Here is a 13,057-nt window from a genome sequence, read left to right as displayed (position 1 = left end):
TTATGAATTTGAAGCAGTGGGTCTTGGGACCACTCCCCCATCTGCTGGGACAGGGTAAGTCTTTAGTGACTCTGCCAGGGTTGGGCTGCTGCACACATAGGCGCTCACAAAACTATTGCCTCCTAGGTGTAGAATGGCTGTCATATGCTTCCCTTTCAAAGTCCACTTCTTTCGATTGTGGTCCCAGGGCTTCACATCCTGGAGAAACTGAGTCTTGCGGCTCAAAGACCCTACCCTTCTGGACCAAAAGGGTTCTGCTTGAAATCCATTCATTTTGTCTTAAGAGCAGCAAGAACTTCCCCAGGAGAGGAAAAGTCGGGTTTTCTCAACAACTAAAAGCTGCAGCGTAGTAGCACGCTAGATCAGCTTTGCACGGCCCTTGCAGCAGATTGAATTCACCCTCCCACCCGGCCGGGCGTCCAGATTCTCATTAGCACTGGAAGCGACTGAGTTCATTCAGTTCCCAAGAAGCCTTGCTCCAGATGCAGAATCGTCCCTGAAGACAAAAGTCTTCAGCTGCGAGCATCACTAGCCCCAAAGCGTCTGGCAGCTTCTGGTCTGAGGCTGTAAAGAGGGGCTCAGGGCTCAGTGGTCCAAAGTCTCAGAGAGACCTCTCCCTGAGGAGCAACCTGATTACTAACTTTGAAGGAGTGTAAGACTTCCCCCCTCTACGTTTCTGCCTAAGGTCAGCTTAGAATTGGGGGCCCTTCAGTTAGAACGAGAGAGAAGGATGGACTAGAGAAGTCGGCGGCATCGACTTAGTAGGTGCTTGATAAAACTATGAAATATTTCTGCTGGAAGGAGCCTTCATTGAAGACTAGGTAAGCCCACTCTGCCCATTTTTCAGATGAGGAAATAGGTCAGAACGGAGCAGGTGTGCGTACTCTACCTTTCCTTTGCGAGTCTGATTTAAAGGTGCTTAGATTTAAAGGTGGATCTCTACTGAGCTCCTCGTTTTCCTCCAACATCCGTTTTGTGTGTATGTTGTTTTCTGGAGACTATTCCCCACCTTCACTCCCACCCTCCCCTTGACTGTCCCCAATCCTTCAGGGCGTCCCAGAGTCCCAGTGCCTAGACGGGGAGGCCAGGCTCCCGCTGGACCTTCCTCGGGACTCTCCAGGCACTGTGTAGATCCCCTTCCCCCTCCCCCAATCCGCGCTTCACTAGGCCTTCGCTCCGCGCGTTTGTCAATGAACGTGGCGCCGCCGCCCGGGCCCCGCCCCCCATTCTCTCTCATTGCCCAGGTATCGGCTAATCAGGCGGAGCCCGCCGATTGCTCAGCCAATGCGGCGGTGCCTCGGGTCAGAGTCGGCTGCCACAGCTCTGATTGGCTTGATGAAGCGTGATTGGCAGGATAGCCCCCGCCCCGCCCCCGCCCCCGCCCGGAGGGAGGCTGAGCCCCGGGCGGCGCTGTCCACACGCAGCGGGTCCTGAAAGCGGCTCCGGGGCGGCGCGGTGGCGCACTGTGCGCGCCGAGCAGGCGGAGGGCTAGCGCTGGAGGCGGCGGCGGCGGAAGCGCGGGCAGTCAAAGCCGACAGACGTTGCATCTCAGAACCGGCAGTCCCCGGCGGCCTTGGTGGAGACCTTACGCTCTCTTCTCTGTCCCTCGCTCTATGCCTGGAGCAGGCGCGGCGGCCGTCCCGGAAGAGGCAACTGAAAGACAGTCGAATCAGACCCCTGGGAGAAGGCAAATGAAGCTTGAATAGTTGGTGGGTGCGAGACAGATACTCAGGCGAGGAGAAGACCGTCGCTGTTGTCCCCATTCCTGGTCTCAGCCATGGGGGAGCAGCAGGGGACGCGGGAACTTTGAAGGCAGTGGGTCCCAGGGTGTGAGGGCTGCAGGCTCCGGGAGGCTCCGGAGTTGCGGCCCTAACGTCAGTGGCGTAAAAGCGTCTTGGAACCCGCCGGGACCCCAGCGCCGCCAGAGAGGAAGTTCTTTGCAACTTCGTCGGAGACGTCGGAGAGTCGGGTGGGGAGAGATTGAAGCCGCAAGTCAGAGCCCCACAAACTCAAAGAAGCAGAAAGAGAAAGGATCCGGTGGGAACTGGGGGATCGAGGAACCAGCCTGGCAGCCCGTGGGCCTCGCTGTCCCCCGAGTGAAGCCAAGGGCTGTGTGTCCCGCAGGCCTCCTTGAAGCCGCTCGAACAGGAGGCCGGGGGTGGGGGCTGCAGGCCGTCCCGGAGGCGGGCCCCTAAAATATGCCCCCGAAGCTGCGGGCGCCTTGGCCGCAGCTACTCCCGGCAGAGTGCGGAGCCGCCGCCTGAGCCAACCTGGGAGGGAACCCACCAGGAGTTGGGCGCACCGCTCCCAGCCGGACTGCACTAGCTCCGTTTCCCGCCTCTAGGCGCAGCTCTCGGCGATCTGCGGCAGGGCGGCTTTGAGAGAGGCCCCGAAGCTCCAGCAGTGTTTTCTGAGCCCAGCTCGCACAGTCCCCGGCCTGGCGGCGAGGCTCTTTAGCCGCGCTGGGCAGCCCCTTGGCGCCGGGAGGCGGCAGCCTGGGCCGGCCTGCAGTCTGGAGCGCCCCGATGGAAATACACTGTAAGCACGACCCGTTTGCATCCATGCATAGTAAGTAGGCGGCGAGCTCGCTTCTCTCACTCTCCCGCCGGGACGGGGGTTGGGGGTGCCGGACCGCGGGGCAGGTTCTAAGGTCGGGAGGACCCAGGACTTCTCTGGCCGCGCAGTCAAGTTTGAAAACTGCATGTCTCCCAGGCAGGGGATGTGACACAACGCTCCTGGTCGACCGGGCTGGAGCATCTGGAGCCAGGAATCCCGCCTCCAGCAACGCGTAGTGTAGGCAGCGAGCTGCCGCCTTTCCTGGGCTCTGGCAGCAACATCTCTGTGTGCTAGGAGAATCCTGGCTCGAACACGGAGAGGGCTCTGGGCCAGGGTATTGGAGAGCAGGAAGTTGTAGGGAGAGGTCAGTCTGAATCTCAGCGCCCCACAGCCCACCTCGGATGGCGCCTTTTTCAGCCGAGGGGCTGATCAAGACTGCGGCTTGGAGGGAAAGTGGGGCCCCAACAGTGCCTGTGTGCCTGTATGTGTGGAGGAAGAGGTTGAGAGCTAAGCGAGGACTCCAGGTCCAGAGCTCCAAAGGCGTACTGGAGTTGAGGAGTGGGATTTGAAAGATCAACGAAGTAGTGGTCCCTGAGCTGAGCTTCTGTTTGGAAGCCGCCAGTTCATAGAGACCCTTAAAGACACTATCAAGTCCTTCTCAGCAGGACGCTTGCCTCATGATGGCTTCTCCCCTTAAAAAAAAAAAAATCAAGAAGAAGAAGCCAATTAGTCACCATACCGGCGCCCTCGCCTTCTGAGAGACGCTGTGTGTGTAGGAGACGGGAAGGGTCATTTTGGGCGAGGGTGAGGCTGGCCTGCTGCTTGACTCGCCGGGATCTGCCAGTTCACCCATTAGCACAGCCTCCTGTGAGACGAACGCTCTTCTCACGGTGAGTTAACACTGGATTAGATTCGGAGATTTCTAGGAAATTCCAAGTGGAACGAATCGTGTTTCCCTTCTGTGCGTTGCAGAGCTGGGCCGATGCAAGGCGCCCAGCTTCAGCGGCATCCAGCCGAGTCCCCAGCTCAGGTCCCCACGGTCCGCAGGTCAGGGAGTTGCTCTCTGACTGGAAGCCCTCCCCAAGCCTTCAGACAGTCCGGGATCCTGCTTACCTAGCCTTGGGTCCCCTATTTAACAAAGACAGTAGAGACCCGGCTGGAAAGAAGGCAAGCTTTCCAGGACGAATATGTCCGTTTCTGCCCCAGAGGGCCGAATGGCCTGGTAAGCAGGGAAATGCTGGTCTAGGCGGCAGGGGCTGGCTGCGGGCAAGTCGGTTTCTCTTTGTGTCAATTTCCCAAGTCCGAGGTTATCCACCAAAGCCATGGGGAGACTTGCGCAGAGGAGCCGCTTGCTCAGGTCCCAACCCAAACGATTCCTCACCATTTGGGGCCTGTGACAAAACGGTTTCCAGTCCACGGAGACCCCAGCGCCCCCAGCAGCCGTCTCCTGCGCAGGCTTAGCCCGGCTCGCCAGGGAAGCTCTGATCTCGCAGAGGGAGCCAGAAAGCAAACGACTTAAGGTCAATACTCTGAGAGGTGACCAAGCCCTTAGCTCAGCCAAGGAGACATCGAGGGACAAAATGGGGAGGGCTTGCCCCTGCACTTCTATCCTCGCCTCCTTCGGGAATCCGCAGACCCTCACTGCTTCCTACTGTGCAGAGCCTGACGGCCCAAAGGTCCTGCCTGGGCTCTTGGGGAGATAGCATCAGACCTGGTCTCTCGGCCGTGCTTGACGGTGAAGAAGGCAGCTCCTTCCAGATGTGATTAGCCAACCGCTAATGCCTGTCTCTGTCCCTCCTCATCCTGGCTATCATCTGCCCCCTCCTTGAAAAGTGCTCCCTCCTCCCATTTTCAGTCTCCCCTGCAGCACGGTGGGGGTTGGGCCCCAGCCCGCCTAGCTTCCAGAGCTGCCTTCTTTGGAAGTGCCCTTGGCTCTAATGCCCAAAACTATTTGCTTGCACAATGTAGGCCCCACTGTGGGGCCTCATTTTATTGGAAATTGGGTGGAGGGATGCACGATAGATCCTGAGACGTTGCTTGGTTAGTAGGGGTTTAGAGCAAGTCTCTTCTTCTCAGTCTTCCTTCCTGGCCTGGGTCAGTTTCCTCCCCCAGCTCCTATGCCCTCTCCCCTCCTGAAGTGGTTCAGCCTCAGTGGGGAGGTGGTGTAGGAGCAGGGGCAGGAGCTGGGCTTCTGAGTTCCCTTGCCTTCACCCCCTAGCTATGGTTACTAGTTATAAGGCACTTTTATGGCCAGTCTCCTACCTGAGTGTCTTCTAAACTTTCAGCTACACTCACTTTACAGAGTATGATATTGGTCAGAGAGACCAAAGGACTGACAGGAAGTTCACATGGAGACAGCTGGAACCAGTCTTTGAGGCTTCACAAAGGGGAGAGAGAGGGACTGAGATTCCAGAGGGCGGGCAGTGGACACCTGGGTGGCTACATGCAAGTGTGAGGTGCTGTCTGTCTGTTCGAGGACATCTATATCCATGGCCTCACTGTCCCTGTGTGCCAGCACCTGTCTGTCATTTAGAGTCCATTAGAGAGAGTTCACCCCTGCCCTTTTCCTGTGTTCCTGTTTGCATGTTTGTGTGTCCTTTCATTCCTCTTCTTTGGTGCCAATAGGAGGAATTTCAATGACCCTGTGGGTCCTGGGCCAAACTACCACTGAGCCAGCACAGACTCTCTCCCCAAGACCCTGTGACCAGACATGATCTTTGGGGGTGTGGACGGGGCGGGGTGGGGGGCCACTGATGGGCAGCATATCCTTACCAGGGCCTGAGGAGCATCTGTGGAGGCCGGCCCCTTCCAGACCAGAGTCACAAAGGCCCCAGGGGCATCTGCAATTCAACCCTTCTCCCCTGCCGCCCCCCACCCCCCAAATCCTGCTCGATCTGCCCTGTGGGGGAGGGGCTAGGTTTCTCTTGTATCTGCGTATATGTTTCCTGGTCTTTGCCTTGGTTTGTTTGCATCTGTCTCTGTGTCAGTCTTTCTGTAAATTCTACTTGGCCCTAAAAAGTGTCGCTGAGTCCACTTCTTCCCCCAGCACCTCCCATAAGCTGAGCCTTTGCTCAGCTGGAGCCCAGAGGCAGCAAAGCCTGGAGCTTGGCTTCTCTGAGGAGGTATAGGGCTGGAGCTGGGGTCCCAGAAAACAAAGGTCCCCCTCCTTAGATGTCCCATGTTCTCTGAATGCCCCCTTGCTGGACTTCCTCTGTTTTCTCGTCTCTCTTTTTGCCTCCCACTCTACACCACCTTCAGCTTTCTTTCCTTTTTCTCTGCCTGTTGGGGCCAATCCATTCCTTTTTTTTTCCTCCTCTACGTTTCTAACCTGAGGCTTCCCTTCCAGGCTCTTGCCTTGCTGTCTGTCTCATCTCATTTGGTTCCCCTCTTTGTACCTTTCCCCTCACACCTCTTTTCCTGGTTTCTTCTCTGTCCTCCTGCTTCCCTTCTCTCAGGTTTCTGGTTTCCCTTATTTCCAATCTTAGGGTAAGTGGGAGGCATTGCCTTCCCAGACCACAGTTTTAAATCACTAATCCACCACTCTTGATGTGCTATATTAGACAGGACTAGGACAGAGGTAAAGAGGACCAGACATTGAGGGAGGTAGGGAGCTCCCCAGTCATCCTAGGTCTGGTGTCAGCTGTGGACATGCGGATCAGACTCTGTAAGAGCATTGCTAGCTTGATCTTTGTGGTCACACCTAGGGAATGTGGGGACCTGCTGTCACCTAGAGTGTCTGACTTTTGGGGTTTTTTCCCCCATGATCCAAAGGGTCTCCAAAGCTCACAAATGTCCTGCAGGACTGCTTTGGGAACATAAGTCCTCTGAAAGTTGCCACTGTGTTTTGGGCAGAAGATTTCAAATGCCAGTAGTACGGGGAACAGGCCATTGCTGATGGCCCCAATGCCTGGACCAATAGGTTATCCCAAAAGGGTGCCAGGTGATTTTAGCTTCCTTTTCCTCCTCTCGGATGGAGTTTGTACCAATTTTGAATTTACTCTCTTCTTAAATCCAGCCTGTTATTGAAAGATCCATACAACCCTTTTTTATTAGGTGCTCCCAACCCCAGAACAAAGCTTTCTTAAGATCCTTGACCACAGTCTTTCTGTTTCAGGTGAACTATGCAGTTGTGTTCCTAACTGCAAAATTCTCTTCGGGATGGTTTTCCTTTTTATGTCCAGAGTGTTTTAGAACGATCCAAACTGATGAAAGTGCATTTTGAAAATCAGAGAGAAATTCAGCGTAGAACTAGAATTAAGTACTGTTGTTATCTATAAAATTGTTTTTTCCTTGAAATTAGCCTGAGCTTGGAAATTTGAGGAAATAGTCAATGTGGACGCTCATGGGAAACTTTAGTGAATTGCTTTGGCTGTTTTTAGGAAATAGATTATGTTATTGGGAGTTTTTTCCCTCTATTTCAGATATTGTTCATGAATCTGGATATTAGTTGAGCGCTGGGGAGAATAGCTGAGATGAGGCGGCTATTTTATGTTTTAGAGTTGGAGTGTGTGTGTGTGTGTGTGTGTGTGTGTGTGTGAGAGAGAGAGAGAGAGAGAGAGAGAGAGAGAGAGAGAGAGAGAGAGAGAGACCTCAGAGATGCCCTGCCTTCTCCGCTATATTCCAGTCCCGGGCAAGTCCCAGTTTAGGAGGAGATTTTCTCCGTGGTCTCTGAGCTGCCAGCAGCATTGGTAAATGCTTGCACTTGGCTTTTGGCTTTTGACAGTTCTTAGCAACGTCAGTTAGTGGCTGATTAACAGCTACAAGGTCAATGATTTGCTACGCTGGATCACTCTGTGCTTACTGGGTTGGCTCTTCATTTACTTGGATCCCTGTTTCCTTCCAGATGGACCTTGATATAAGAGAAGGGAGCTTAATGGGTGGAGGAGATACTTTCCTAGACTCTTAAAATCCATCCCAGAGCCCTTGTAAAACCTGGGACTCGGAAACCTTCTTGGCCTTCTTTATTTTCCCTGAACCAACTTAAATCTGCTTGTCAATTGCAAAACATTCCAAAAATTCCAGGGAAACTCCTTCATAACAAATCCTGATGCAGCCAAGTGAAATGTGATCCTTTGACCCACTTCTTTTGTGTGCTCTGAGAGGGTACATGGTCAGCCTCACCTTTTTTGTTTCTTTTTTTCTCCATCTTTATTGAGGTATGAGCCTCACCTTCTTCAAGAAAGGGTTTTTATGAAGGCAGTGGTTGGGTTTTGTCTCCATACTCTGCAAATAGTATTCAATTTTTTTTTCAAGTCCTTAGCCCTTGAATCAGATTGCTGATTTAAAGAAAATATTTTCCCCGAGATTTAGTTTTATTAGAGTAGTCCTTTTCACTTTTAAAGGTATTTGTTAAAAGGAAAGGAGTTTCATATTTTAAAATCCCTTTCAATTTCATGTATAGTGAAATGTAATTTCTCTCTAGGATCTTCCTTTGACCTCAGCATCATGTATGCAATGTGTGCCTGGTAAAGAGTGAGGTCTTCACATATGCCATTGTTAAAAACCATTGCAAAGAGAATGCTAGCAACTAAGGGAAACACAGTGTGGGGATGCTTGCTATCAACAGCCCAACTGACTGGCTGAAGATGGACAAAGCCTAAGGTTAATTTTAAAAAGCTGCCAGAGGTGTTCAGTTAGCCTGCCCGATCAGACTCCAGGCTCAAGAAATCCAGCCCGCAGCCATTTCTGATCAGAGGGACTCCAGGTGCTTAAAGCGGCGCTTCTACTCCTATGTGACTGGTTCTAACCACCCTTTTCCTTGCCTTTTGTTTCTGATCTGTTTCAGGACATGGAGGAGTGAATCAGCTTGGGGGGGTTTTTGTGAACGGCCGGCCACTCCCGGATGTAGTCCGCCAAAGGATAGTGGAACTTGCTCATCAAGGTGTCAGGCCCTGCGACATCTCCAGGCAGCTTCGAGTCAGCCATGGTTGTGTCAGCAAAATTCTTGGCAGGTAAAGGCAGGAGCTTCAGGTTTCCCTTGATTTTTTCAAATAATGACTTAAAGCATGACACAGCAGCTGTCCAACGTGGCAGTGTCATCCTGGGAGTTAGGGTGGTACCTCTCCCACATGCATAGCACTTTGGGATTTGCAGAGCCCTTTTGAGGCCAGTCAATTCAAAGTGGGCCTGGGGTGACTCAGATAGGAGGGCGTGACAGGTTTTCTGAAAGCCTGGTGCATTATTCCAAAGAACCCAGCAGTGAGGGGTTCTTGGGAATTTCCCCTACATGTCTTAGACGAGCTCAGGGCCTGAGCAGCGCTGGGTGGAAAACCCACAAGTTCTAAAATCACACCACCAGCCTTCAGTGCTTCATTTTAATGCTTTCAAAAAGCACATTCCATTTTTAAAAGTCAGCTGTCATTTTCACTCTGGGGTTATCACCTACTTTATTCTTTGGGCCCGCAGTATTTTGCTTCTATAGGTTTTGTATCCTTCAGAGTGACAGGCATCCTAAATATATATTAAACTAGAGGAAAACAAACAAACAGATACTAACTCTCAAATCTGACATTTGAAAGTTGCCACTTGACCCAGGGATGTGCTCCAAGTGAAACACTAACAACGGCAATTCTCCCAGAGGGCTCTGCAGCCTCTTAACGCGTCTGTTTATTTTTTCGGGTGAGATGGTTCAGGGAAGCTCGTTTTGAGATGAGGAGACAAATCTAGAGGACGAAGTGACTGACTTAGGCCCATCCACCCAGTCAGCACTCAGGCTGGGAATGAGGCCTCAAGGACTCTGAAACTGTCTGCATCTCACTACGCAGATGAAACCAAACCAAAGCCACAAGTGTGTTTCCAGGCATGTGAAGTTGTTATAGGTTTGCTCTGGTGGAGAGAAACGTTCTTGGGTTTAGCTGTTCATTGCTCTCTCAGGATTTCTCTTGCCGGGTCAGAAAACAACCTTGGGCCTGGAACTTGCATGATGGTTTGAGAACAGATGCCTGAAGAGAGAATAAATATTTTGAAGTATATCTGTGCCATCATGACTTTCTGCTCACTCTTTCCCTTCTATCTGCCGGATCTTAAGAAATTCTTTCCGGTGGAGGGAACAACAGTTTTTAACCTGGAGGAGGCTTGCTGAAGGCCAAGAAAAGAACTTTCAGGGACAGGGGCTCTGGCCGCTCCTTTAGGGACCGTATGCTTGTGTTTATGCCTCCTGCTGCTGCCCATCCTGAGGCATCTCAGCCATGGAGGTTTTGGGCTCCATTCCTGTGGGGCACACAGCAGCAAAGGAGCCCCAGCCAGAGTTCAGGAGGAGGCAGGGCATCGGCCAGGTGTTCTTATTAGATGGTGGCTTTAGGATGAGCGTGAGAGTTGAAGAAGAATACCAGAGAAGAGGGATCTAGAGAAAGAGAAAAAGGAAAACTGAGAAGAGATTGGAAAAAAAAAAAAAGAGAGAGAGAATGAGAGATGGGAAGAGAAATGAAGACAGGCTAGAAAGAGAATAAGAGAAGAGAAATATTTTCAACCATCTCAGTGTCAGACTTGGAGAGCCGAGGGGATCTTAGCTATCTTCTTGGGGAGCCTTTTTATTGTACAGAGGTGGAGAGAGAGAGAAAGAGGCCCTTCCTTTGTTTCGCTGAGATGTCTTTGCTGAGCAGACATTTTGCTTTGCTATTTCACATCCTCTCAGGGCAAGATGCTGAACCTTTCTCAGAGGGGGCATCTTGAGGCCGGGTCCTTCTGTTCTGGTAGCCAGGAGTTTTCTGCATCTTCCCTGGAGACCGAGGAATCAGGGACCCTCTCAGGCCCAGCCAGCAGCCTCTCAAAGCCCCAAATAGATTTGTCACTAGGTAGAGTGGCACTCAGAAGTTACGCGCCGCTCCGGTGCCTGGCCGTTTAAGTTGTCAACAATAAATTGGAATTTCATAGCTCATTATTTTCATAACTAAGAACCACAGTGGACAAAATGTCACTCTAATTAGAACTGCCTTTTAAGAAGCAAGTTCAGCCCTAAAACAGTGTGACTGGGAATTTCTGAACTGGGAATTTCATCCACTGATTTTTTTTTTTTTCTGGTCACCGAAGGATTTGATGGGTGCACACGGGGTGACAGATTGTACGGAGTGTGTGGTGTGCGGTGGCCGTGGTTTTCAGAGGCTGCATGGCAAGGCAGGCAGGGTCCCTGGGGCAGGCAGAATCATCTCAGAAGGTGGCGGTCTGCCAGGAGCGTGGGCATTCAGTCCACAGAGCTCAAGGCTCTGGAGGGGCTCGAGAGGCACAGCCCACTGGCATGTGAGGCCCATTTAAATCCACCCAGAAAGCCTGGCTGTTGTCTTCTTTCACTGGAGCCTGCTAGGGAGGTTCAGGCCATTTGGAGTTGGGTGGTATGTGACACAGTAATAAACACTTGGAGGATTTTAATCCTCAACACGTGCTCTTTATGGTTCGTAAAGCTTTCTCTTAACCATTCTGCATCTCTGTCTTCGAAACGGCTGTGCCAGAATGCAGGGTAAACACCCTCCCCTTATCGCACAAATGGATAACTAAGGCCCAGAGAGGCTAAGTGAGTTGGTCAAGGTCACACAGCGAGTTAGCGTCAGAGCCACTCACCAGCACCTCCCGACAGCTCTTTACTCTCAAACTAACGCTCTTTGCGTTGAACTGCACTGTGCGTTGGTGGCTGTGGTCCGTCTGGTTGTGTATAACCCAAAGCGCTGCAGGGCTGGTTTGGTAAGACCAAAGGGTGGTTATAGAGTCCGAACCCTCCCTTGACATAGTTGCCAGTGGCGGTTTGCTTGAGTGTCAGGGTTGCCCTGTAAGCACCTGGCCCATGTGTCAGTCAAAGGAAGACAGAGCCCTCTTATGTGAGACCATGGCCTCCTATGGTTGGTGGGATGGAGGGAGGAATGGGGGCGCTGCTGCCCCCAGCCAGGCAAACTGGGCAAGTACTGGGGTGGGGTGGGGACTTCATCCTGCCACCGTCTCAGAGTTGCTGCTTCAATATTATGGTCCCATCCAACTAATATATTTTGAGCACTGGGCTGTCTGTGTGTCTGTAACCGCTGCCCCAAGACGGTCCTTGTCCTAACAGACCCTATGGATTGAGTGGGTGAGTCACCAGATGCACATGAAAATATCTGGAAAACAGCAATGCTCTCTACAATTACATGGGATCATTATTAGTAGTATTAGTCTTATTTTCATTTTTACAATGAAAGCAGCAGCCTGCTCTAGTGGGAACAGCACTGCATTCAGAGTCAGGTTTGAGAGCCGGGACTGCTTCTAAGTTCCAAAAGGGAGTTGAGTGGGGCGCTTAATCTTCTGATCATTTGTTTTCCCCTTTATAAGACCCTGCTGGCCTCTCAGGATTGGTTGAGGATCAAGATTATTCAAGGAAGACTCTGTAAACTGTAAAGCACTGTGCCTAAAGAATGAGTCGTCGTCGTGTTGATAGTAACGAATGACTTTCTATTGTAAAGTTGAAAGGATAGTTGGAGGCTGCAGAGATTGCTGTGTGCTTTCGATTCAGATACTTTTTTAGATTTCGGGCAAAAAAGCGTTTTCTTGGATATTTTTGAAAAACCCTCTTTTCGACTACTAACGCATTTTCAGCAATTACGGAAACAGTGAGGACAGGTTGAGTTTTGCTTTGTGATCCAAATTTGTACATGACTCACTCTTCTCAATGAAAAGTGGAATTTGCATATCCACATCACTGCTCCCAAATTATTTCATCTGTTTCTAGAATAGTCACTAACTTGGCCCTAACCAGACTTACCTAGGCTGAGCATTTCAGCATCTCTTTAACTGCAACCAGTCACTGTTATCGGTTACCAGCCCTTGGGAGAATCACCACTTTCCCTTACCTACTATATAAACTCTGGTTCGGTTTAAACATTTCTAAAAATGTCTTTTTCATTAAAAATTTTTTTTCAACTGCATGATCATCTCCTTTGCAAGAGGAAGTCAAGAATGCCTCTGTAAATGTTGAGAGAGACATCCAGTGAAGGCTCAGGCTCAGAAAAGGAATGAAGTAATTTTTTTCCCCTGAAATGATCTTTCATGGCACTCTTCTCCCTGGTCTCGGTTTTATTGTAAAACCCTGACATCCTATTTGTGTTAACGAGGAAGAGCTGATAGCATGGAAATGTCCTTAGAAACAGCGATTAACCTCAGGGGTGGTCCCTGGAAAAGCTGCCATGACTTGTGGTTTTCTGTTTTTTGTGTTTTTTTTTTTGATTGCTTGGGTTTTGACATATATATAACTGCTATTTTCAGTTAATTCTGGAGTCCAATACCCTTTTAAATTTTACACTAGGGTTATTGTTTTTCTCTTATGGAAAAAAGTTGCATCTTAGGGACAAGTCTTCTTAGACGAAGGGAGAGCTGACACATGAAGGGCACAAGTCAGCTTTCTGGGGAAATTTTAGCTCAAGAGGCTGGGCCATAGTCCTGGTTTACCACTGGGTCTTGTGTGACCCTGGGCAGACAGTTTAACCTCTATAGATCTCTGTTTTATATTGGTAGATAGGGACCTATTTATTTATTCATTGTCATT

The 13,057-nt window shown here is 50.8% G+C and overlaps 1 protein-coding gene across 8 annotated transcripts in view; it reads left to right on the top strand.

Moving 5' to 3' along the window:
* The window catches only part of PAX5 (paired box 5), a 209,789-nt gene that overhangs the window by 5,076 nt on the left and 191,656 nt on the right, over positions 1-13,057 (top strand). For 3 of the 8 annotated variants that reach the window (XM_047767939.1, XM_047767938.1, XM_047767936.1), the window contains exon 2: positions 8,342-8,507. The exons of 1 other annotated variant lie outside the window; for it this stretch is intronic. In XM_047767939.1, the coding sequence (XP_047623895.1) occupies positions 8,342-8,507 (166 nt within the window). Of the gene's footprint in view, positions 1-1,431; positions 2,569-2,619; positions 3,447-8,341; positions 8,508-13,057 lie in introns of those variants that run through there. 4 more of the 8 variants (XM_047767940.1, XM_047767937.1, XM_047767941.1 and 1 more) reach the window with 4 other exon arrangements.

The sequence above is a fragment of the Phacochoerus africanus genome, chromosome 2 (genome assembly GCF_016906955.1).
Source record: "Phacochoerus africanus isolate WHEZ1 chromosome 2, ROS_Pafr_v1, whole genome shotgun sequence".
NCBI lineage: Eukaryota > Metazoa > Chordata > Mammalia > Artiodactyla > Suidae > Phacochoerus > Phacochoerus africanus.
This window is presented reverse-complemented; position numbering and strand designations above follow the sequence as displayed.